Source organism: Centruroides sculpturatus, unplaced genomic scaffold (assembly GCF_000671375.1).
Source record: "Centruroides sculpturatus isolate CEXI.00-Female unplaced genomic scaffold, Cexi_2.0 scaffold482, whole genome shotgun sequence".
NCBI classification, from domain to species: Eukaryota; Metazoa; Arthropoda; class Arachnida; order Scorpiones; family Buthidae; genus Centruroides; species Centruroides sculpturatus.
Genome location: NW_019384808.1, coordinates 325681 through 352892, shown reverse-complemented (window position 1 = coordinate 352892; position 27212 = coordinate 325681). Strand labels below are relative to the sequence as shown.

Here is a 27212-nt window from a genome sequence, read left to right as displayed (position 1 = left end):
TTTGATTTATGTTTCAATAAAAGAAACAGGGCACTCATGATACTTCCCTTTCATCCCCTTTCCTATCTCACTTTATTACTTCACCTTCACCACTTCCCTATAATCCTTTCTCCTTCTTCCTTTCACACCCAGGCAATACCTACGGGTAGTCCTGGGTCTTCATCACCTTTACGCTAAAATGTATGTACTGAGAAGAATTAAACATTGCAACAAGGGGCAACGGTAATCGTCTGTGGCAGTGCTCTGACGTCCACTGCGTGTTTTATCAACAATTATGGCTTTTCCAGGCTCACAACCACAAAATTTTATTATCCATCGATTTTACAGTGGACCTATCAACAGTATTGTCACCATAAACAGCCTTTAAACAACAATGAATCTCAGTAGGAGTCACTTTTTCAGCAGTTAAAAATTTGATAACAGCATGCTGTTTAACTTGTATTAACATAGCACTAGAACACATCTCAATATTTCTGCTTCTCAAAATATACTGAATGAATGCATCATCATCAAACTGCACATATGCGTAGAGGGGAATGTCACTTCCATATGCCACCTGGCGCGCTTCTGAAAATCATTTCATTCGCACTCTACAAGCATGTGTGCATTACTTTTCAGTCTACCCTCGTAGTATCGCAGAACTCATACTAAAAATATCTACAGCTCCTAGAGATCGTGAATTCACAATTAAGATTAAAACAGAGCTTATATTCATCAAAGCTAAATGTATAAATGATACAGCATATTCACTACTTTGTTACTGAAAAAATCTCAGCTGCTCTTAAAGAAATAAAAGCTGGTAAAGCTGGAAATGATGGTGTCCATCCTGAATTCCTGTTACACAGCGGCAAGTACACTAAGCAATGGTTGGCTCACTTCTTTACTGACATCCTACAGAAAGGTAATATTCCTTTTGCTATGAAACAAGCTAAAATTATAGCTATCTTAAAACCTGAAAAACCTAATGATAGACCAGAGAGCTATCAACCTATCTCACTATTGAGTGTGATGTATAAGCGTTTAAAGACCTTCTTTACAACAGATTAAGCAATACAATTTTTGAGAACATTCCAGTAGAGCAGGCTGGTTTTCGAACGAATAGGAGTTGTACAGACCAGGTACTAGCCTTTCCTACTTATGTAGAGGCTGGATATCAAAGGCAATTAAAAACATCAGTGGTATACATCGATCTTACTGCAGCATATGATACTGTCTGGCAGTATGGCCTAATCTATAAGTTGCTCTGAGTGATACCCTGCTTAAAAATAGTTGATGAGATGTTAATAACTGACCCTTTCAAGTTGTCATGGTAAATTCAAGAAGTAGGATAAGAAAACTAAATGATGGCCTACCTCAGGGTTCTGTCCTGGCACAACTGCTTTTTAGTCTGTACATAGCTGACTTGCCTCAAACAAAAAGAAGAAAATTTGGGTATGCAGACAATTGGGTGATTGACACAAGACAAAGACTTTGCAATTATTGAGATGATCCTGACAGAGGATTTATCTACTATAGGACAATATTTTTGCCAGTGGAGACTTCAACTGAGTAAGACAAAAACTGAAGCTATATGCTTTCACCTTAATATGAAACTGGCAAATGAAGAATTAAAGGTTCATTTTGACAATAATTTACTGAAATATAATAAGAACCCGAAATATGTTGGTATCACTTTGAATAGAACTTTATCATTTAAAACACGTGATGAGGTTAAATTAGGTTAGGTTAGTTCAAGTGTTTTGGCACAAGAGCCATAAAGGCTATGCTGCACCATAACAAAAGGTAACATTACACAAGTGATGAATCTTGCTGTCAAGGTTAATACCAGAAATAACATTCTCCAAAAATTACGTGGAACCACATTGGGCTCTTTGCCGTCCACCTTATAGATCTCTGCTCTTGGCTTGATTTTCTCTGCAGCAGAATACTGTGCACCGGTATGAATGAACAGTACTCACATTAAAAAACTGTATGCCCAACTAAATAATACACTAGGTATCATAACAGGCATTCTTAAATCTACTCCTATTCATTGGTTACCTATTTTGAGCCATATCCCACTGTCTTCACTCCGAAGAGATAGCGCTCTGCTCAGGGAATATGGGAAAATATTATCTATGGGAAAATATTACAAATTCTGATTCATCGAAATATTGATGACCTCAGCATAAATCGACTTAAATCAAGACCCCTCTCTTAAGAGCTAAATCCCTACATTCCAATAATTTCAACCTTACTGAATCTTGAAAAAGGCTTTGGGCTCTTGTCTCTCTGGTGGACAGTCAACAACTTCCTTATATCAACATATTCCTTATATCCTATTCCTTATAAAGCGACCACCTAGATTTGAATTATCCAGAAATCTTTGGAGTATGTTAAATACAATTCGGACCAAACATGGGTTATTCAGAGACAGTCTTTTTAGGTAGGGAAAAGTTGCATCCACACAGTGTGACTGTGGTGCAGAAAGACAGTTAGTTAGGGTTTATTGGCGCAAGGGCCATATAGGCCAAGCTGCGCCATGTCAGATGATAAAATTATATAATNAGTCTAGAATCGATTAATTTTATGGAAGAAAATCTTTCAAACAGCCGTAGTCCGTAAACCTGATACGTGTCGAGTTGTGATTGGAAGGATTCGTAAGAAATCGGATTCCTAAAGAATGGAACGTATCTCTATCTTATAGGGGGGTCGACTGTAATCCAATTCCATCCAGATATAGGAGAAAGACTTTGAAGTGAATTGCATATACATTCCTTCAAATTGAAAGAAGGACACATGTAAAAAAATTTCTTCGTTTTTTTTTTGTACAATCACTAAATTTAGGTAGTAGAATAGGGAATAGATATAGATACGTGTTAACAGTACTAAATATAAATTGTCGGTGTATCGATATGCCTGTAAGACTCCTGAAAAAAAAATTAAATCATATTTTTTCACCTGCAAATTAATAAGTGTAAAGTCCTTAATTTGGTTTGTGTTCATTGCCTATTACCCTCAACTGTACACTTTATACTCAGGTATAGCAGTAAATCTAACATTGTAAACTATTCGTAAAAACAAACATTTTCAGCCTCAGTCGAGATCTGCTTCAGGTTAAAATTTGTTTTTATTTTACGAATAGTTTACAAGTACCGGATAATAAATTTTTAGTAAGTGCGATTTTATTAGAATACCGGTATTCAGAGTAGAAGATTTTTGATATATCCTAAGAAAGGAAAAAATGGAACACACATAGATATAGAGGATGTGGTTTCTGCAATTATGACAGAAGTCAACCCAGCAGATATTGGGGTCAAAATGAAAGGAGTAAGGAAAATTAGAAACGAAGGTGCCTGCTTTACAGTGGGAAACAGTAAAGATAAAGAAAAGTTATTAAAAGCAATAGAAACTATTCCATCAACCAAAGAAAAGATAAAATGTCATGTCACAGAGGGTAGGAAACCAAGGTTAATTCTCCTCAATGTCCCTAACTCTGTTGATAATAAAAACTTACTTGAGACAATGTATAATCAAAATGATATTCTGGAACAAATCAACAAAGATGAATTTATAGAGAAATGTAGGATTAGTACAACCATTTTCAAAGGAAATATAAAAGAGTATTGCAGACATGTCGTGCTTTCTGTCACATCAAACATAAGAAATATACTAATTCAACAAAGATATATATCACTTTCATTGGCGAACGTCAAACTAGATGATTATGTACTTGTAACCAGATGTTTCCAGTGTGCAGGCTTCAATCATATGGCAAAAGATTGTAGAGAAAAGACATATTGCAGTCACTGCACTAAAAATCATAGATATAACGAATGTAATGATAAACAGAATACACCCTGCTGCATAAATTGCATAAAACATAATAGAGACCAGCCAGCGACAAAAAAAGTTCCAACTAATCGCAACGCATATGACAAAACATGCCCAATACTACAAAAACTGAGAGCACAGAGAATAAAACAGACAGATTATGGCATCTAAGGAATTCTGCAAACAAACAAGTACATCTTTACAAAACAGTAGTTCTGGAACACTATTTCAAGGAACAAACATTAAGGTGCTGCAAATCAACACAGCAAAATGCAAAGCAGCTTCATCTCTTCTAATAAATACAGTGACTGAAAAGAAAATAGACATTGTGGTTCTTCAAGAGCCATATGCATTGAATGAAGGAATCGTCCGTTTCGGCAATTGGAAGGTTTTCCTTCCTAAAGGACTATACAATAAACCTAAAACAGGGATCCTCTCCCCTCACAGAGATCTAAACATGAATTTTTGCCCAGTTCTAAGCAAAGAGAATATAACTACAGTACAGATTTCCACCAATAATACTTCTTTATACATTACTTCTATATATTGTTCGCCAGATGATGACGTTCTAGAACTTCTTACAAACCTGGACATCATTAACAAGCAAATAAACAACTCACCATGGATCTTAGCAGGAGATTATAATGCTAAGTCTCCGACATGGTTCAGCCCAGTGGGGCAGAAATCTAATAGACTTTACGGCAAGCAATAATATGGTCTCTTGTAACACTAGTAACTTACCAACTTTTTTCTCCAATAGGGGAGAAAGTTGGGTGGATGTATGTGTAGCCATTCAAAATGCGATCAAACACATGGATAAATGTGAGACTGTGGATGACATCACCATAAGTGACCATAGATACATCATATGGAACCTTACAAATACTCCTGCGCAACATACTGATAACAACATCAAGAAACATACAGAATGGAATACTTTTAAAAACTACTTCAGCAACCTATGGGCCACACAGCAAATATATAACATAACAGATATTGACATCTTAGCTGAACATCTCAACAGTTGTATCATACAAGCTTATAATCACTCTACGACTTATACGCAAGTTAAAACTAAAAACGCACACTGGTGGAACAATGAGCTCTTCATTTTAAGACAGAAAACACGTAAATTACAAAAAAGATATCGTTCAGAAACAGATCCGGAGAGAAAGAATGAAAGAAGAAATGAATATCTTAGATGTTTTAATGACTACAAAACAAAAATAAATAGAGCTCAAAGTCAGGCATGGCAACAATTTTGCACTCAAAGAAGTAAGCAAAATGTATGGAGTGAGCCATACTACGTGGTATGTAGGAAAAAGACAAGAAGTGAAATCCCAGCAAACATTTTGAAAACTGACGGAACATACACAAATGGGTATGCAGAAACTGTCAACTACTTAATGGACACACACTTTCTCAGCGACAGAGAGGAAGAAGATAACACCACACAAGAAAGGATTAAATTGAATACCTACAGTCTTCCGGAAACGGAAAATGACAGACCGTTTACATTTGTGGAAATTAAAAGAGCCATAACTTCGATTAAGAATAAAAAAGCACCTGGACTGGATGGAATTACACTGGAAATGATAAAGCATTTAGTGCGGTTCCAATGGCATTCTCATACACATATAACAAATGTCTTGAAACGGGGATTTTTCCAAGAATATGGAAACAGGCAGAAATTAAATTTATCCCAAAGCCGGGTTTGAATGGAGACTTTAAAACTAAAGATTATAGACCAATAAGTCTATTGTCGGTACCAGGTAAGGTACCGACAATAGACTTATTGGTCTATAATCTTTGATAATAGACAGAGTAAATTTCCATCTATGTAATAACAACTGGATGAGTGAAAATCAATATGGATTTACTAAAGGACGTTCAACTTATCATGTGATATATAAGCTCATTAACTTTGTCAAAAATGCTTGGAATTGACAAGAACATGCCCTAATTGTGGCCATTGACTATAAGAATGCATTTAATATGCTTTGGTGGCCAGCACTCTTTTGTCAACTAAAACAGGCCAGATGCCCTAAAAATCTTTTTGCAATCCTTAATAACTACCTATCAGAAAGAACTGCTGGGGTCTACCACCATAGAGGCAACATCATTTGCCCCATAAATAGAGGATGCTCACAAGGGTTGAGATCAGGCCCAGGATATTGTATTGTATGTAATGATCTGCTCAAAATGAACAACAATGAAGAAAACTGGCTAATACAAAGCTACGCCAATGATACAGTCCTAATGATGTCACATAAAAACGATGAAAGGAGAAGGACAATGGGATACTTAGTAAAATATATGAATGGGGAACACTGAATAAACTTGAAATAAATTACGACAAATGCAAAAGTATGGTACTTACAAAGGGAAAACAACTGCAAAAAGCTTTTAAAATACCCATAAATGGAAAAAAAAAATGTCAATGAAATTAAATATTTGGGATTAATAATTGATAGAAGTCTCAATTGGACTAAACACATAGAGTATATGGCACGAAAAGTTCGCAAAATAATGAATACCATGCTCAGCATTGCCCATAAAGAATGGGACCTAAATCAAAAGTCTATTGTAACGCTAAACAAAGCCTGCATAGAACCGGCTATCCTGTACGGTGCACCTTTCTGGGGTGAGAAAATTGATAAGATCAACATCAAACACAAATTAAACTGAATACAAAGAACTTTGCTTATTAGACTATGTAGAGCATACCAGACGACGTCAAACGCCGCACTTCAGGTACTTGCAGGGTGTGCTCCACTACACTTGAAAGCCAAGAAATTAACATGGACATGGACACTTAAAAATATACTCATTACTGACAACGGCAACACTAACCTAAAGAAGTATGTAGAGATAGGAATTCTCCCTAACCTAGACTACACTTTTCTCAAAAACTTTGTGCAGGAAGGCATAATAAAGAAGACTAATACCTATACTCATCCAGCAAGTAATAACAAAGTGGAGATAACAGAGGTTAATGCGGAGCTGATTCCTAAACATCTCATATTTACAGATGGCTCTAAAAACATTAATAACGTAGGAGCAGCATTCATCCATTTTATACACGGCAACTCACAGTACAGACATGAAGCTGGTTTTAAACTGGTTAGCTACACCACAGTGCCAGAAGCTGAAATATATGCCATCTATCAAGCCATCTCCTATATCTACACTCTTAAAAATTACAGAGGACATTTGAGAATATGCACCAATAGCCAAACGGCATTACGCAGGATAAATAGTGAAAATTCAAAATGCTACACGACAAATCTTATTCGGGACAAATTGACTAATTTGCACAGCTTTAAAGTGAGTTTCGCCTGGGTGAAAGAACATTGTGGAATTCAAGGAAATGAGGCAGCTGATAGACTGGCGAAGCAATTTGCCAATAGTGAACATAACATCATATATACTGAACTCACGGAAAAGAATATAAAAAACTTGCTTCAAGAAACCGTCATCCAATTATGGCAAATGGAATGGGAGAAAGAAGACACAGGGAGAGTAACATATGGTTTCATACCGAACATTCAACATCGTCTCAAAATGAAGCATCTGAATATTAACAACATAATGTCACAGACTTTAACAGGTCATGGAAATCTCAGACAGTACCTGCATAGATTTGGATTAAGAGACAACAAACTTTGTGATTGTGATGGTACATCTCAAGACATCAATCATCTCATATTCAGCTGCAACCTTTTTGACAGGGAGCGTAGCTCTCTCATTCAAAATACTATTCAATATGGCCTTAATTGGCCATGTCAGCCACATCATTTTGTGAACAATAGTGATCTCTATCATGAACTACAAACATATCACCAGAACCAAAGCACTTGAGACTAACTTCAGAAGAACATAATTGTGCATTAGCATCATCGCCAAAAGAATGTATGGTTATCCATTAAGTAAACTTTAGAAAAAGTGTTTTGAACAATAACATTTGTGAAACATTGTGATAGTGTATGGATTACAAAAATTTAGTACATTAATTCTGCATCAGTTTCAAAGGAACAGCATCCTCAACATTGTAGAGAAGAACAGCAGAATTCAATAGAGATAACTTGCATCGACAGAAGAAGATCATAAGAAAAGGTCTCGGACTTTGCTCCAGGTTATCATCATTGACAATTCAAGTAGTGATGACATGCAGAAACGATGTGTTCTTCACTTGGCGATTTAGTCAACTACTGCAGAACTATTCAAGTGATATCGGCAGTTTCTTCTATGTTTATAGTGTTTATAAGTAAAGCAACAAATACACTATTAATTGTTATGTATTTCAGGTCAAAAGTCATTGACCAGAGAATGAGTTTTTATATTGTCATTGTTAAAGTAACAAAACATACTAACTTATGGACATTATGTATTATCTTTTAATATAATGTACACTCGGAATAGATATATTGTATTTAAATACTGTGATTTTGTTAATTACGTTTAATAATTTCCTTAAACATCAATAGAATTGTAATTTCATTACTTCTAGTTGTATTGGTTACCGGGCATCTCTTACATTAAATTGTACATAGTTTCAAGAGTCAAAAGTATTGGCCATGTTTTGGGTAACAAACTGTTGGCAGTGTAAACATCTACAATGTAAATAATTGTAAATAATTAAAATTTTGTATTTTTATCAGCCAGGCACCGTTTTGTATGTTTTGATTTATGTTTCAATAAAAGAAACAGGGCACTCATGATACTTCCCTTTCATCCCCTTTCCTATCTCACTTTATTACTTCACCTTCACCACTTCCCTATAATCCTTTCTCCTTCTTCCTTTCACACCCAGGCAATACCTACGGGTAGTCCTGGGTCTTCATCACCTTTACGCTAAAATGTATGTACTGAGAAGAATTAAACATTGCAACAAGGGGCAACGGTAATCGTCTGTGGCAGTGCTCTGACGTCCACTGCGTGTTTTATCAACAATTATGGCTTTTCCAGGCTCACAACCACAAAATTTTATTATCCATCGATTTTACAGTGGACCTATCAACAGTATTGTCACCATAAACAGCCTTTAAACAACAATGAATCTCAGTAGGAGTCACTTTTTCAGCAGTTAAAAATTTGATAACAGCATGCTGTTTAACTTGTATTAACATAGCACTAGAACACATCTCAATATTTCTGCTTCTCAAAATATACTGAATGAATGCATCATCATCAAACTGCACATATGCGTAGAGGGGAATGTCACTTCCATATGCCACCTGGCGCGCTTCTGAAAATCATTTCATTCGCACTCTACAAGCATGTGTGCATTACTTTTCAGTCTACCCTCGTAGTATCGCAGAACTCATACTAAAAATATCTACAGCTCCTAGAGATCGTGAATTCACAATTAAGATTAAAACAGAGCTTATATTCATCAAAGCTAAATGTATAAATGATACAGCATATTCACTACTTTGTTACTGAAAAAATCTCAGCTGCTCTTAAAGAAATAAAAGCTGGTAAAGCTGGAAATGATGGTGTCCATCCTGAATTCCTGTTACACAGCGGCAAGTACACTAAGCAATGGTTGGCTCACTTCTTTACTGACATCCTACAGAAAGGTAATATTCCTTTTGCTATGAAACAAGCTAAAATTATAGCTATCTTAAAACCTGAAAAACCTAATGATAGACCAGAGAGCTATCAACCTATCTCACTATTGAGTGTGATGTATAAGCGTTTAAAGACCTTCTTTACAACAGATTAAGCAATACAATTTTTGAGAACATTCCAGTAGAGCAGGCTGGTTTTCGAACGAATAGGAGTTGTACAGACCAGGTACTAGCCTTTCCTACTTATGTAGAGGCTGGATATCAAAGGCAATTAAAAACATCAGTGGTATACATCGATCTTACTGCAGCATATGATACTGTCTGGCAGTATGGCCTAATCTATAAGTTGCTCTGAGTGATACCCTGCTTAAAAATAGTTGATGAGATGTTAATAACTGACCCTTTCAAGTTGTCATGGTAAATTCAAGAAGTAGGATAAGAAAACTAAATGATGGCCTACCTCAGGGTTCTGTCCTGGCACAACTGCTTTTTAGTCTGTACATAGCTGACTTGCCTCAAACAAAAAGAAGAAAATTTGGGTATGCAGACAATTGGGTGATTGACACAAGACAAAGACTTTGCAATTATTGAGATGATCCTGACAGAGGATTTATCTACTATAGGACAATATTTTTGCCAGTGGAGACTTCAACTGAGTAAGACAAAAACTGAAGCTATATGCTTTCACCTTAATATGAAACTGGCAAATGAAGAATTAAAGGTTCATTTTGACAATAATTTACTGAAATATAATAAGAACCCGAAATATGTTGGTATCACTTTGAATAGAACTTTATCATTTAAAACACGTGATGAGGTTAAATTAGGTTAGGTTAGTTCAAGTGTTTTGGCACAAGAGCCATAAAGGCTATGCTGCACCATAACAAAAGGTAACATTACACAAGTGATGAATCTTGCTGTCAAGGTTAATACCAGAAATAACATTCTCCAAAAATTACGTGGAACCACATTGGGCTCTTTGCCGTCCACCTTATAGATCTCTGCTCTTGGCTTGATTTTCTCTGCAGCAGAATACTGTGCACCGGTATGAATGAACAGTACTCACATTAAAAAACTGTATGCCCAACTAAATAATACACTAGGTATCATAACAGGCATTCTTAAATCTACTCCTATTCATTGGTTACCTATTTTGAGCCATATCCCACTGTCTTCACTCCGAAGAGATAGCGCTCTGCTCAGGGAATATGGGAAAATATTATCTATGGGAAAATATTACAAATTCTGATTCATCGAAATATTGATGACCTCAGCATAAATCGACTTAAATCAAGACCCCTCTCTTAAGAGCTAAATCCCTACATTCCAATAATTTCAACCTTACTGAATCTTGAAAAAGGCTTTGGGCTCTTGTCTCTCTGGTGGACAGTCAACAACTTCCTTATATCAACATATTCCTTATATCCTATTCCTTATAAAGCGACCACCTAGATTTGAATTATCCAGAAATCTTTGGAGTATGTTAAATACAATTCGGACCAAACATGGGTTATTCAGAGACAGTCTTTTTAGGTAGGGAAAAGTTGCATCCACACAGTGTGACTGTGGTGCAGAAAGACAGTTAGTTAGGGTTTATTGGCGCAAGGGCCATATAGGCCAAGCTGCGCCATGTCAGATGATAAAATTATATAATCTAATAAATGAATAAATACGTAATGTAAAATATTAAATATAAATAAATAGAATAATAAATAACAAAAACCAATAACAAACATATATAACTACAGTAGAACCTCCATTATCCGGACCTCCATTATCCGGATTTTCGATTATCCGGATTGTTCAAAATAAACAAAAATTTTACGAATTTGCTGATTTGCACTTGGTGAATTACGACACTGTTTATGTACGTGATGGAATGCATAACTTTTTTTGTTTCAACAACGTATCACCCAGCACAGTGGTCGTAAACTCTTAAATATATTTTACGTAGTAATAAAGATATAACTTGACATACGTATTTATATATATTATATATTCAAATTACATCATTTCTATGACCAAGGGCGGCGTAAGGCATGAACGACGTGGGCCACAGCCTATGCCTCGCGGTCTGAAGGGCCTCGCGCCTCGAAGGTCTATGCATTACTTAAAAGCCGCGAACGCGACGAAAAAATTTTACTCGTCATAAAACGATAAATAGTTTGTCAAATTTTTATTCATAAAAATGCAGTTTCAACTGCTTTTTATTTTATAAAATCCGTCTTCTTGCGCCACCAGAGGGCCTTTTAAACAATAAGTAGTCTGTTAGCGTTGGTCGGTAGTAGTCCAAATTCAATATGAACGTTTGTTTCTTGAAAGTTTGATCACCATTTAAATACAGTATTTACTTTTAATATTGCCGATATGTCATCCAAAAGAAAACGTGTTGTATTATCATCAAAAGACGAATTAAAGTATTTGTTTCGATTATCCGGATTTTTCCTTATCCGGACTACCTTCATCCCCAATTAGTCCGGATAATCGAGGTTCTACTGTATACACATCTATATAATAACAAAATATAAATAAATAAATAAATAATCAGATTTGTTTATAATTATTAGTAACTTTCAGAAAGTTAAATAATTTATCAAGATTTGGCCTCTGGCCCAGAATCTCTTTAAACCTTGCCTTTCCAAAATGCTGTCTAAGTATCCTCTCAGAAGCAATGCAGTTGTAAAGTATGTGTTTAACACTTACAGTACAGTTACAATGTTGGCATAACGGCTCGTCTTTACCCTTCAAAAGCTATTGACGAGTTAACCGAGTATGCCTAATTCTCAAGCGAGTAAGAATAACTTCAAATCTCCTGTCATACCATTTATTACATGTCCAATTTTCTATCATTGGATTGATCTTGTGTAGTTTATTGTGAATTTGTGCATTCCACATGTTTTGCCATCTCTCTGCTAGTCGTTTTTTAACTACTAGCTTCAAATCACTTCCTTCAATAGGCATTGCATGCAAGAAAGGACTGCTGTCTTTGCAGCTGCATCAGCTTCTTCATTCCCTCTAACATCCACGTGGCCTGGGACCCAACAAAATTTTATATAGACCTTGTAAGAATATGGGTAATCAAATTTTGAATTTTAACCACTACAGAGTGAAAACTAAGTTCACCCAAGAACAAAGCCTGAAGTGCACTAACTGAGTTGGTGTAAATCATGCAGCAACGATGACCTTTCCTATTTATATAATATATTTTAGAGCTAAATCAATAGCCTGCAACTCTGCTGAAAAAAATGAAAGAATTCAGTGCTATTTGTTCTGCCACAATTTCATTTTGGCAAACAAAGGCTAAGCCAACATAGTTATCCGATTTAGATCCATTGGTGTATATAGTAATTAAATTCCTGTCACGATGTTGAATTTCTGCAAAGTGCTGGATATAGATGTAGTCTAGTGTGGTTTCTTTGGGGAACTGCTTTAAGCTTAAATCAACATCTATCGCTGGAATTGACCAAGGTGAAATACTATTAACCTCAACATGTGAGATGGTGCTTGCATCCAGGTCAATTGTGCTGCTTACATTCTGCATTCTATCTAATGTAGGGACACAACTCATCCGAGCTGCAAATAATTTTTTCAGCTGAGTATCTGAACTATTAACTGAATGTCTATTCTGAGATTTCTGTTTGATGTAGTAAAAAAAAGACAACTGTTCTCTCCTCAGGGATGGTCGAGGCTCATAAGCATCCAGGTACAAGTTTGAACAGGAAAACTTCGAAATGCATCAGTGCACAGACGCAAAGCTTGATGATGGATAGGATCCAGCATCTGAAGAGTAGATTCTCGCGCAGAGCGCATCCATAATCCAGCTTAGAGCACACAAGAACCCTATAAATCCTGAGCATAGAACATTTGTCTGCTCCCCAGGATGAGCAGCACAGTACCTTTAAACAGTTCAAAGATTTTAAATATCTACTTTTCAAGTTGTGCAAATGTTGTAAGAAAGTCAGTTTTTGGTCAAATATGAGACCTAAAAACTTAGCTTTTTTGACAATTGGAATTTTATCCCCATTTAGGTAAATTTCTGGATCAAGGTGCAAACCACGCCTTCGGCAGAAGTTGATGCAAGAGGTCTTCTCTGTGTTAAATATAAAACCATTGGTCTTGGACTAATTGTCTATGTGATTTAGAGAAGTTTGCAGTTGTCTCTCAATCAAAACTCATGTTACTAGACTGGCAGGAGATCTGAAAGTCATCCACGTACAGAGTGTTTTACACTAGGTGGGAGGCAGTTAGCTATGCTGTTAATTTTAATTAGGAACAGAGTCACACTCAAAATACAACATTGAGGAACACCTTCTTCTTGTGTGAAGAGCCTAGATAGTGTGTTGCCCATCCTGACTTGGAATCTTCGATTCAGTAGGAAGTTTTTTATAAAAATTGGCAAATTACCCCGCAATCCGAATTGGTACAGATCACAGAGTATGCCATAACGCCAGCAGCGGTTGGTTGGTTGGTTCGTTAGAGTTTATTGGCGCAAGGGCCATACAGGCCAAGCTGCGCCATGGCAAATAGTATATATAGATAAATAAATATATATAATGTAAAATGTTTAATATAAATAAATAAATAAACTAATAAATAACAAAATCAATAACAAAACAATATATAACAATATACATATAAATAATAACAAGATATATACATAAATGAATAAATAAATAAATAAATAAATAATCAACAAGGTATATATAAACATAACCTAGATAAATAATTAAATATGTCTATAAATATTATTCACTTTCAAAAAGTTCAATAATTTGTCAAGATTTGGCCTCTGGCCCAAAATCTCTCTCAAACTTGCATTTCCAAAATGCTGTCTATGACTTTGATCAAAAGCTGTGCAGTTGCAAAGTATGTGTTTTACACTTAAATAGTAGTTGCAATACTCGCATACTGGCTGGTCTTCACCCTTCAAAAGGTATTGATGAGTCAACCAAGTATGACCAATTCTCAGACGACTAAGAATTACTTCAGATCTCCTGTCATACTGTTTATTGTGTGTCCAATTTTCTATATTTGGCTTGATCTCATGTAGTTTATTGTGGACTTGTGCATTCCACACGTTTTGCCATCTCTCTGCTAGTCGTTTTTTAACTACTAGCTTCAAATCGACTCCTTCAATACGCATTATATGCTGTAAATGAGTAGCTGACTTTGCAGCTGCGTCAGCTTCTTCATTCCCTTTTATACCTACATGGCCTGGGACCCAAGAAAATTTTACAAAGAAATTACTTGCAGTAAGATGGCAAAAGAGCTTACGAATTTTAATCACTATAGAGTGAGAACTGGGTTCACATGAAATCAAAGCCTGAAGTGCACTAACTGAGTCAGTGTAAATAACACAGCAACTATGACCTTTCCTATTTATATACTTTAAAGCTAGATAAATAGCATGCAACTCTGCAGAAAAGATGGAAGAATTCAATGCAATTTGTTCTGCCACGATTTCATCCTGGCAGACAAAGGCTGAGCCAACGTAATCATCAGATTTAGATCCATCTGTATAAATAGGAAATAAATTCCTGTCACAGTGCTGAATTTCTGCAAAGTGCTGCCTGTAGACATAATCTGGGGTGGATTCCTTTGGAAATTGCTTTAAGCTAAGGTCAACATTTATCACAGGAGTTGACCAAGGAGATATACTACACACCTCTAGCTGTGAAATGTTGCCTGTGTTCAGGTCAATTGTGCTGCTCACATTCTCCATTCTTATGGCGAATGAAGGGACACTGCTTGGGCGAGCTTCAAATAATCTTTTCAGCTGAGTATCTAATACAGTACAATCAACTAAAGGTTTAGAGTAAGATTTCTGTTTTATATAGTAAAATAGAGACAACTGTTCTCTCCTGAGAGATAGTGGAAATTCATAAGCATCCAGATACAAACTTTGTACAGGGGAAGTCCGAAAAGCACCAGTGCACAAATGTAATGCTTGATGGTAGATTGAATCCAGCATCTGAAGAGTAGATTCTCGCGCAGAGCCATAAACAATGCAACCATAGTCCAGCTTAGCGCGGACAAGGTCCCTATAAATCCTGAGCATAGAAACTTTGTCTGCTCCCCNGTAGTATGTCACTTCTCCAGTATTAAATAAATACATTTGCTGATTGCCAATAAATCTCTCAATGGCTCTGCCTCGACGATTGATGTCGGGACTGCCCCACATCGGATTGTGGCCATTAAAATCTCCAAGTAAAAGGAATGATGTTGGCAGCTGTTCAACCAAGGCATCCAATTCATTCTCATTGACTCTGACATCTGGTGGCAAGTATATAGAACAAACTGTGACAGTTACTCCAATAGAAATTCTGACTGCCACAGCTTGCAAATCAGTGATTATTTGTACCGGTAAGGATGGTATGCGATTTGAAACCAGAATAGCCACACCGCCACTGGCACGGTTCTGGCTATCATCATCCTTGCGGTAGAGATCGAATCCTTTAAAAGAAATATTTTCTCCAGGTTTTAGATGTGTTTCCTGGAGTGCCACACAGAGAGATGAAGTAGATGATGTCAAGTGTTTAATGTCAGAGAGGTTGTTGCGGAAACCACGACAGTTCCATTGGATTATTTTGTAATCCATTATGTGTTTGAGGCAGCATTTTTTGCAAGGGTATCCCTCTTCAATTTCACAGGGGGTTTATCTTTTGGGGTGACATTGGTTTTTTCACCTCCAAGTTAGGCTCTTCATCAGAGATATCAGAGAACTCACTCATGGACTGAGTCTCTGATCTTTTAGCTTTACAAAGGGCTGCTTTTAATTTTTGTTTGTTAAGTGGGTTCTTATTTGCTTTCTTAGAATCCACATTTCTGGTTACTACCCCTGTTTTAGGTAGGGGTGTCTTTGTCTTGATACTCTCCTTTTCTTCAGTTTGTTTTGATTGGGTCAGCAAACATTTTGTGTGTCGAGTGAGAGATTCTTTTGGGGAGACAGAAATATATGTTTGAACCCCACATGTCTCAGTAGACTTCAACGCAGCAGCAAAGGTCTTTTGTTTCGTTGTTGCACTTGGGGTGGCCATGCGACGGGCCTCTGTGTATGATACGTTGTTTACGGTTTTTATCCGTTGCACCTCTTTTTCTCTCTGCCACGCAGGGCATTTCCGGGAGTAGGAAGGATGGGCATCTTTACAGTTCACACAGCACGGGATACTTTTACATTCAGTACTGACATTGTCTTCGGTCCCACACTGTGCACATACGCTTTTGCCTCGGCAGGATGTTTGTGAGTGTCCAAATCGCTGGCATTTGAAGCAAAGCAGCTCATTTGGAATGTAAGGACGAACGGGGCAGCGCAGATATCCTGCAGTAATGAAGGATGGCAATGTTGGCTTGTCAAATGTGACAATTGAATGCTTTGTTGGTATTAACTTGCCGTCTCGAGGAATGGAGATGCGTCGGACAGCAGTGACACCTTGATCTGAAAGACCGATCTGAATATCTGATTCATCTTCAGACATTAGGTCGATCTCAGATATCACACCACGTGATGAGTTTAGACTTTTGTGTGATGTGATTGAGACTCCCATATCTCCAAGTGTTTTCATTGACAAAAGCTTTGTTGTTTGTTGAGGAGAGGCTGTTTCCACCAGGAGGTCACCTGACCTCAATTTCTGTATTTTCTTTAAGTGCCCAATTGTTGATTCAAACAATTTTTGGATCAAAAATGGGGAACACTTAGATAACGGTTTTTCTCCAGTTGCATGGACTACTAAGTACACTGGCTGATTGGAGGTCTTTTCATTTGTCATTGTTAGCTTGTTTGGAATTTTTGTATTTTGAAAATCCATATTTAAAAATAAATACTCAGCTCCCAGTGACCCCACCCACCATGGGGCCCAACAAAGGGATGCTGTCACATGGGAGCCTCCCATAGACCGTCACACCAGGGTTTCCCAGGAGCTATACCCTCACAATGCAGTCAAGAAGAGCACATCTTGTCTGACATGTCCGCCCGGTCTGCATCGATCAGTTGACTCCAAGCCGAGGTCAAGAATGACTCAACGACCAGCCAATTGACTCAAACAGAGCCTGATTTGAGCCTGCCCGTTTATCCGAAGTAGGGGCCAAAGCAGTGTGTTGGGGACATTATGTTGCCCCTACACTACCAGGATCCCCCTTTCCGGCATACGGGACACCACGCACGGCAAACACGTGGGTGGGCATTCAGATCCCAGGGATAGTAAAGATAAGTTACTAAACCATCTCTGGGAGGTCCCCTCACCACTAACAGGAACCCACATCGAGGGGAACTCAAAACAGAGCCTTGAGGGACACCTTCTTCTTGGGTGAAAAGCCTAGATAAGGTGTTGCCCCTCCTGACATGAAATCTTCGATTCTGTATGAAGTTTTTTATAAAAACTGGCAAATTACCCCGCAACCCATATTCTTACAGATCACAGAGTATCCCATATCGCCAACAGCGATCATAGGCCTTCTCTATGCCAAAAAACACAGACGCTAAGTGCTGTCTTCTAACAAACGCTTCGCGTATAGATGTTTCAAGGTTTACTAAGATATCAGTGGTACTTCTCTTCCTACGAAAACTACTCTGATGTGGTGAAAAGTATTCATTTTTCTCTAAGAGATACATCAGACGTCTGTTTACCATCCTCTCAAAAAGTTTACACAGACAACTGGTCAGAGAGATTGGTCTGTAATTAGAGGGATTCTTGTGGTCTTTACCAAGCTTGAGAATGGGAATGATGATAGATAGCCTCCAAGAGTCAGGAAAAGTATGTTCTGTCCATATTCTGTTAAACAGACACAGGAGATTAGAAAGGGAATTCTTTGACATATTTTTTATCATGCTGTACTGGATTTTATCCGCGCCTACAGCACTATTCCCCGAGGGAGAGATCGCTGTATATAGTTCTATGCTGGTGAATGGCACATTATATTACTCATTATACGAGGACTGAAAGTTTAAATATTGTTTTTCACTTTGGGCTTCATAAGCCTGAAAATTTCTTGAATACATAATATTGCTGGATGAAGTAGAAAATGTTTCACCCAACGTATCAGCAATACCCTGTATATTGCTGATTATTGTGCCATTATTTTCCAGCATGGACAGAGTGAGAAGCATATTTCTCATTGATTTTATGGATTTTATCCGAGGCTACTTTTGAGCTAGTGAGTTTCCAGTTTCCAGCATGGTGGATGGTCTGTTTCACAGCTTTCTCTGCCTCGGTATTTTAGAAATATTGGGAAGTGGTCGCTAGAGAGTGGATTAGATCCAACCTCCCATGTAAATGCTGAAAACAGATTTAAAGTTGCTAGTGATAGATCAATGGCAGTGAACGTTCTTGATGGGGCATTGAAGTATGTCACTTCTCCAGTATTAAATAGATACAGTTGATGGTTACATATAAATCTCTCCATGGCTCTGCCCCACATAGGATTGTGGCCATTAAAATCACCAAGTAAAAGGAATGGTGTTGGCAGCTGTTCAACCAAGGCATCCAGTTCATTCTCATTGACTCTGTCATCTGGTGGCAACTATGTAGAACAAATTGTGACAGTTACGCCAATTGAAATTTTGACTGCCACAGCTTGCAGCTCTGTTGTTATTTGTACCGGTAAGGATGGAATGCAATTTAAAACCAAAATAGCCAGACCGCCACAGGCATGGTTCTGGCTATCATCATCCTTGCGGTAGATATTGAATCCTTTTGAAGTAATTCTTTCTCCAGGTTTCAGATGGGTTTCCTGGAGTGCCATGCAGAGACATGAAGTAGATGATGTCAAGTGTTTAATGTCAGAGAAGTTGTTGCGGAAACCACAACAGTTCCATTGGATTATTTTATAATCCATTATGTGTTTGAGGCAGCATTCTTTGTGAAGGTATCCCTCTTTAGTTTTACGGCTGATTTGCCTTTTGAAGGTGAAGTTGGTGGTGTCACCTCCTTCTTAGTCTCTTCGTTAGAAAAGTCAGATAACTCACTCATAGACTGAGCCTCTGATCTCTTAGATTTGGAGATGGCTTCTTTTAATTTTTGTTTGTTGAGCGGGTTCTTAGCAGCCTTCTTAGAACCCACATTTCTAGTTATTACCGCTGTTTTAGGCAGGGATGTTTTGGTCTTCTTGCTCTTCTTTTCTGCTGTTTGGGTAGATGGTATAAGCAAACATTTTTCATGGCAAGTTAGAGATTCATTTGGTGAAACAGAAATGTCTGTCTGAACTCCACATGTCTTTGTGGATTTCAGAACAGCAGCAAATGTCTACTGTTTTCACTGGTGCATTTAAAGTAACCATGCATCGTGCCTCTGGGTAAGGTATATTATTAACCATCTTTACCTGCTGAATCTCTTTCTCTCTTTGCGACATGGGACATTGTCTGGAGTAGGCAGGATGGGCATCTTTGCAGTTGACGCAGCATGGAGTGGTTGTACACTCAGCACTCTGGTGGCCTTCAACTCCACACTGTGAACATAAACTTTTGCCTCGACAAGATGTTTGGGAATGTCCAAACCGCTGGCATTTGAAACAACGTAGTGGGTTTGGAATGTATGGACGAACTGGATAGTGCAGATATCCTGCAGTAATGAAAGATGGTAATGCCGGCTTGTTAAATGTGAGGAGAAGATGTTTGGTTGGTATCAACTTGCCATCTCGACGAATGGAGATATGTCGAACAGCAGTGACACCTTGGTCTAAAAGGCCAATCTGAATATCTGACTCTTCTTCAGACATCAGATCAACCTCAGATATCACACCTCGAGATGTGTTTAAACTTCCGTGTGGTGTGACAGTCACTTCCATGTCTCCTAGTGTCTTTGTTGTTAATAGTTTTGCCGACTGTTGAGGTGAGGCTGTTTCTATGAGTAGATTGACTGATCTCAATTTTTGTATTTTTTTCAAATGTCCAATAGTCTATTCAAACAGTTTTTGTATTAAGAAAGGAGAGCATTTCGATAAAGGTTTTTCTCCAGTAGCATGTATTATCAAATAAGCAGGTTGACTGGAATTGTTTTCTTTGTTTCTTAGTACTTGATCTGGTTTTTGGGTCCATATTGAAAAATAAATATTCAGCTCCTAGTGACCCCCACCCACCATGGGGCCCAACAAGGGGATGCCGTCACATGGGAGGCTCCCATAGACTGTCACATCAGAGTTTTTGCAAAAGCTATACCCTCACAATGCAGTCAAGAAGAGCACATCTGGACTGACAAGACAAAACTGTGAAGCAGGGACGTGTCTGCATCGATCAGTTGACTCCAGGCCAAGGACAAGAATGGCTCAACAACCAGCCGATTGACTCAAACGGAGCCTGATTTCAGCCTCCCGTTTATCTGAAACAGGGGCCAAAGCAGTTTGTTGGAGACGTTATGTTGCCCCTCAACTACCAGGATCCCCCTTTCCAGCATACAGTACACCACGCACGGCAAACACATGGGTGGGCGTTCAGATCCCAGGGATGGTGAAGAAAATTTACTAAACCATCTCTGGAAGGTCCCCTCACCATGGACAGGAACCCACATCGAGGGGCTCTGAGGTAACCCACACCATCAACAACCTAAGGAAAGCACCTGGCAATGATGGGATCACAGCCGAAATGGTACAAGTTCTGCAGCAGATATGTGCAAAACTGCTCCATTCCTGTCTACTCCTGGCACATTTCCCAGAAGTAGACACTTCTGGGACATTCCCCAGTGCAGTGAAAGCAAGCACGACTTGTGTTTATTCATAAGAGCTGGTGCCCAAAAAATGAAACAAAGTCATACAGATCAATCAGCCTGTTGCCAGTCCTAGGGAAGGTTCTGAATAGAATCCTTAGTGACAGAGTATACTACCATTTAAAGCAGAGGGGGCTCTTACACCTACATCAATATTGGTTCCTGCCAGACACATCAACCTGCAGAGCATTACATAGTGTGGTAAACCTGGTTTACCAGAACTGCCAGCATGGCCTCCACACGTTGCTCATTTCGATGGACATCACGGTAGCTTTCAGCAAAATCTTATGGCCATCCATAGTGGATGAATTGCAGAAGGCAAACCTGCCGACCACTCTCGTATCACTTACCAGGAGCTTCCTGAGTGATCACACGGTGGTCTACAAAACACTAAGTGCCAGGTTCAAAAGAGTACTGGAGTGGGGTTGCCCCAGGAGTCCTGCATTGGGCCTCTACTTTGGAACATTCTTGCGAACACAGCACAGAAATTCATCCTCCCAGACGATGTCCAGCTGCAGGTTTATGCAGATGATCTGCTGCTAGTACTTGCAGGCTATAGCAGACACAACATGGAGAGTCGCAGCAATGAAGCAATAGAACAGCTCGTTCATTGGGAACAGCTGCAAAAGCTGTCCTTCAGCCCTGAGAATTCAGAGGCCCTGACAGTGGCCTGGACTGGAGTGTTGGCTCACTGACCAATTTACCAGATCCAAGGCAACCCCACAAAAGGGTGAATGAGTTAAAGTACTTCGGTGTCATCATCGACCAAACGCTATGCTGGACACCCCATTGAGGATTGTTCAAGAAAGGACAAACCTCACAACAGCGGCACTACCTAGATTAGCTAGACAGGACTACGCTCTTAGCGGAGAAGCAATTCGAGCCATCTACAAGATGAGCATAAAATGCGTTATCTGCTATGCATATGGTGTATGGTAGAAGGATATCTGCCAATGTCAAACAGAGCACGACACTGCTAACTATACAGAGACCCACTGCCCTGCGGATCATGAAAGCATACAGAACTGTGTCTACGAAGGTGGCCCTGGTCTTGACTGGGCTGCTCCCATTGCCTCCAGTAGTAGCCAAAAGGCAGCCTTCTACAGAACAGAAGTCCCAGCTTTGAGTTATATATGAGAGATTATCAAGAAAATTTTTATAGCACTTCAGCCACTCTTGTTTCATTATACCACTTGAAAGTGGCAAAGGATTTTGTTGATATTGAGCAGCAAAAGCATAACTTCCAAGCTCAATTTTTATCATCTCAACTTCTTCTTTCCTTCATCGAAGGGATATAGGAACTGACCTTCTTCTCTTGAGTATATTGGTGGGAAGGTAGAGAGGCTAAGCGTTGCAATCAGATGTACCCCGTTAGACAGACATCAGACAGATGTGCTGAGAATCCATCTTTCCTATAGGATTTGATGAGACTGGGAGGTCAGTGAACCAACAGGCAGCAGTGTTGAAATATACACTGATGGCTCAAAAGATGGTAGCTCCATACGCGCTACATACTGCATCTTTTCTGACAAAGTACTGGTGTACTGGCAGTCAGACAGACTGAACAAAAAGGCATCCATGTTCCAGGAGAACTGGTGGCACTGGCGAAGGCATCCCAGTGGATCTACAACAATCGGGACGAGAGCTGATCACGGTTTACTCAGATAGCCAGTCATCACTTCAGGCCTTGAGCAATGGGTACCATCGCAATGTGCTGGTACAGGAGATCTGCAGCCACATTGGGATCCCAGGTAACAAGCATGCCAATCAACTGCCAAAGGCGGAAGCCAGTGTTGTGTTTGTAACGAGGATGGTGAAACCCTTAACTACATACATTAAAGGTACTCTACTGCAACAATTAATGACAAATTGGCAAGAGTGCTGGACTCTAAGTACAGTAGGTAGACCAACCTATGCCTTTGTGCCTGAAATAGGTCGTACTCCAGTGTGTTGTAATTGGTTGACAACATAGATACTTACCAGTCACAGGATGTTCCCCAGTTTCAAGTCCAAATTTGGACAAGGAGATGGTAGCTGCCCCTATTGGTGCCCTCGCGACAACGTGAGGCACTATGTACTTGACTGTCCTGTTACTGAGGATTTCTGTCAAGAGGCCTGCCAAGTCGACTGGTAAGAGCCCCAAACAAGTACTTAGAATGCTAGCAGCTAGTAAAGAAACTAAAGGAATTGATGAAAATAGTGATAGATCTCTTAGATCTATAGGTACAATGGACACACTGAAGAGTCCCTCTACTTGTAGGGAAAGGGGACCTTGCTACCCATTAAAATGATGAGCTAAATTATTCTATGTGAAGAACAGGCTGTGCCATAAAACATATGCGAAGTAAGAGGGACAGATTTGAGAGAGCAGAAGGGGCCTGCATGTTGTTACTCTTAAAGTCTAACTTAAAAGAGTCCAGGACAACCAAAGGCAAACCAGACCAAAACCTATGATTAAGGCATAGTCTCTTGAACCTTGTGATGCCATTTGGCAGGGCAGGGTAGAGTTTGTTTATGAGGTTTGCATCAAACAGCAGTGACACTTTGATCTGAAAGGCTGATCTGAATATCTGATTTGTCTTCAGACATCAGATCGATTTGATATCACACCACATGATGAGTTTAAAACTTGCATGTGGTGTGACTAACTCCCATATCTCCCAGTCTTTACTGCTGAAAGCTTTGCTGATTGTTCAGGTGAAGCTGTTTCTATAAGCAGATCCTGACATCAATTGCTGTATTTTCTTCAGATACCCAATGCTCAATTTGAATAGTTTCTGAATTAGAAAAGGGAAGCATTTGCACAGTGGTTTTTCCTCCAGAAGATTGCACTGCAAGTAGGTTAGATCAGTGATTCTCAAAGTGGGAGTTGCAAAAAATATTTGGGGTTGCAGAAAAATTAATAACAGATTGATTTTTTCAAATATTTTATAAATTTACTATGGATTCATGTTTAGAANGACGGAGTGTTCCATATATATCTGTTTGATGGGATATCAAATAATCGGCTAACTGAGGAGAGGTATAGTAATTATCAGTTGTGAGGCAGTGGCCCTTGTTCAACAATGGGTCCACTAACAATAATACTATTTGGGAAGTTATTTGCATTTGATTGTATTTAGGATCTAGTAGAGTATCTTTTCCAGTGTCAACTATAAATTTGTGTAAATAGCCTGATGAAGATTCACACAACATAAAAAATTTCACACCGTAGCGTGACCGTTTGAGGGGTATGTATTGTCTCCAGGAGATACGACCTTTGAATAGTAAGAGAGACTCGTCCACCGTTATGTCTCTCTCTGGTTCGAATAAACGCGAAAATTTAGAATTTAGATCATTTACTATGGCCAAAATTTTGTTCAATTTAGGAGATGGATGGGTGGACGGATCAAATAATGCATTATCCGCGAAGTGCAAATTTTGCTTTCTCTCTTCAAATCTATTTTTAGGCATAAGTTTACATAAAATTGGTGTGTTAAATAAATCTTTGGTGGACCAATACATCCTCTCATTCGGTTTTTTTACAATTCCCTGCAAGATACAGATAGCCAGAAACGTATATATGTCAGCCACTGTAACAGGCTCCCACTGATGCCTGGATGATTGCAGCTGTTGCAGTGCATAACGATTCGTCTCGCTAACAATTACATTCATCAAATTTAAATCAAAAAATAATTTGAAAAAAGCGAGTGGATCGACATTATTGACAGAGAAGTGACAACCCGGATTTCCTGTGAAAGGAAATAGTGGAGGAGGCGGAGGAGGATTGTCTATATCCACTTCGACCCAATTTCTGGCAGTAGCGATGCTTTGGTCCAAATCTGAGATCGATTCCGAGTCGCTGACGTCGCTCAAATTATATTCCGATCCACTTTCGGAAAAACTATCATCTTCGTATTCAGAACTAGACATTCTGTCAATAAAAGATTGTATCTAAAATCATTCTTTTCTATATTATGTGCGAGAATATTATCCAGATAAAATATGCTTATAAACTTACTTGGAAAAGAGTAGAAAACACTTTTCACAATGCACAAAGGCAGAGATATTGTAACCTAAATAGCTGTGGGATAGTCTACCGAAGTAATTTTTTTGGATTAAAGAGACAAGTATTTACAGAACAAATAAAACAGCTACCATAACAGATATTTTACTGAACAGTTTATCTAGATGCAAAAACCATTCCTTGTAGAAATGGAACAAGTGAAACATCTTCCATTAAGTGCCCAAGAAGAATTTGCCAAATTTAGCTTTAATACAAAACTTAAAACAGAGTTTAATAAGCAAACATTGAATTTTTTTTGGCTTAGTGTAAAAACAGAGTAGCCACTACTCGCTGAATTAGCAATGGCAGTTCTCTTACCATTTGCAACCACTTATTTATGCGAAATGGCATTTTCAGTAATGACCAACATCAAAACAAAGCAGTGCTCTACTTTTAGCAACATAGAAATTGCTATGAGACATGCACTAACCTATATTAAACCCAGATTTAAATTATTGTGCCAAAATAAGCAGGCTCACCCATTACATTAAATTTAATATAAAATATGTTTAGTAAACTCAATTAGTTACGTTAATGTCGAAACATATATATAGAATATTCTGTTCAAAGATGTACCAAAGTTATTAATTTTTATTGATACTAAAAGTAAATCTGCTATTAAAATTGTGTGTGTTTCAATGCAATTAAACAAAACAAATTAACTCCTTCTGAATTTAAATTAACCCCCCTCTGGAATGTTTTTCTACACACACACCCATTCTTCGAGGAGAATCCTTTGAAATTTTTAAGTGCAAAAGGGGGGGTCGCAGACTAAAACGTTTGAGAAACACTGGGTTAGATGACTGGGAAAACTTGCATCCTTTGCTGGTGATACATCTGTTCTTGGTTGTTTAGGTTTTATTGAATCCATATTGGGAAATAATTTTTCAGTACCTAGTTATCCCACTCACCATGAAGCCCAATGAGGGGATGCCATCACATGGAAGATACCCATAAACTGTCACACCAAGTTTTCCCAGGAGCTATAACCTCACAATTAGTGTTTCTCAACCGGAATTGCGGGATCCCGGTTGTTTTTTTAATCCGGGAAATTTTTCTTATCCCGGGAAATCCCGCAAATTTCTTAAAAATTCACTTTTTTTCTTATTTTGTGTTAAGGTTAAGAAATTTTGCAAATATAAAAGCATAATTATCTCATTCACTGTCAGAATACATCTGTATTTATTAATTTTAAACCTACCTATTAGTTTTTTTTTATTTTTTCTCGTNAAAAAATAAATAAAATAATTTTTACTTAAATAAATTGCACATATAAATAATAAAAACAATATAAATATTTTAATACGAGCCTGAATATAACATTCAAAAATTTATGCGCTATGGGAAAGACGAGCTTCCACTCTCTGCCTGAACTATGATTGAACAAAGTTGTCATTTCTAACGATGTTTGCTAGCAGCGCTGCATCTAAACGCACATCGAATTAGAAATATTTACATTCCAAACAAAAAGTGCTCACTAACTAAACATTTCCATAGTATTTTATTGCTAATAGTATCTTTTAGCATCTTATTAAGCATCATATTTAATAGCAAATGCAAAAAATCCATATACAATAAGAGAAGAACTTGTTTTATCCACTGTGGTGGAAATTACAGAACCATTCATGGAAAAAAGTATGCAGAAGAATTGTGGAAAATTCCTCTCCAACGATACAGTTACTAGAAGGATTTCTGAAATTAGCTATGATCAGTTTCAGTAACTTACACAGAGAATTGAAGAAAGTCCGAAATTTGCAATTTAACTGAATGAATCGACAGATATTACAAATTTAGCTCAACTCTTGGTCTATCTTCAATATAGCTATGCCTTTAATATACATGAAGATTTACTGTTTTGTCAACCAATGAACAATCATACAAAGATATTTTTTTACAAGTTAATGATTCTTTCAAAAAAGATTAGACTGGAATAACTGTATTGGTGTATGTTCTGACATTTAAGGGACAGCACGTCAGATTTCTAGAAAAAGTTAAATCTATTAGAAATGAACATATCATTTTTACCCATTCTATCATTCATCGAGAAGCATTAGTAGCTAAAAAAATATCACCAGATCTTAAATGATG

General features: G+C 38.0%; 4 protein-coding genes across 4 annotated transcripts in view; all 4 read right to left on the bottom strand.

Annotated features, from left to right (window-relative positions):
* Positions 1 to 14102: 14102 nt before the first annotated feature.
* On the bottom strand, positions 14103 to 15439 carry LOC111629734. The gene has a single exon (XM_023373640.1). The coding sequence runs from the start codon at positions 15355 to 15357 to the stop codon at positions 14113 to 14115; it is 1245 nt and encodes a 414-aa protein (XP_023229408.1). The 5' UTR covers positions 15358 to 15439; the 3' UTR covers positions 14103 to 14112.
* Positions 15440 to 15486: 47 nt separating this feature from the next.
* On the bottom strand, positions 15487 to 17383 carry LOC111629742. Its single transcript, XM_023373648.1, has one exon. It carries the CDS (start codon positions 17273 to 17275, stop codon positions 16031 to 16033), a length of 1245 nt encoding a protein of 414 aa, XP_023229416.1. The 5' UTR covers positions 17276 to 17383; the 3' UTR covers positions 15487 to 16030.
* Positions 17384 to 19063: 1680 nt separating this feature from the next.
* Positions 19064 to 20759, bottom strand: LOC111629720. The gene has a single exon (XM_023373617.1). The coding sequence runs from the start codon at positions 20163 to 20165 to the stop codon at positions 19554 to 19556; it is 612 nt and encodes a 203-aa protein (XP_023229385.1). The 5' UTR covers positions 20166 to 20759; the 3' UTR covers positions 19064 to 19553.
* Positions 20760 to 24007: 3248 nt separating this feature from the next.
* The window catches only part of LOC111629752 (piggyBac transposable element-derived protein 4-like), a 31093-nt gene continuing 27888 nt past the window's right edge, over positions 24008 to 27212 (bottom strand). The window contains exon 3 of the mRNA XM_023373658.1: positions 24008 to 24992. Coding sequence (XP_023229426.1) covers positions 24008 to 24992 — 985 coding nt within the window. The remainder of the gene's footprint in view (positions 24993 to 27212) is intronic.

What these genes read in the sequence shown, in the direction of transcription:
- LOC111629734 (XM_023373640.1), bottom strand. Translation starts at nt 15,357, where the DNA reads ATGCTGGATTCAATCTACCATCAAGCATTACATTTGTGCACTGGTGCT.
- LOC111629742 (XM_023373648.1), bottom strand. Translation starts at nt 17,275, where the DNA reads ATGGGAGGCTCCCATGTGACAGCATCCCTTTGTTGGGCCCCATGGTGG.
- LOC111629720 (XM_023373617.1), bottom strand. Translation starts at nt 20,165, where the DNA reads ATGGAAGTGACTGTCACACCACACGGAAGTTTAAACACATCTCGAGGT.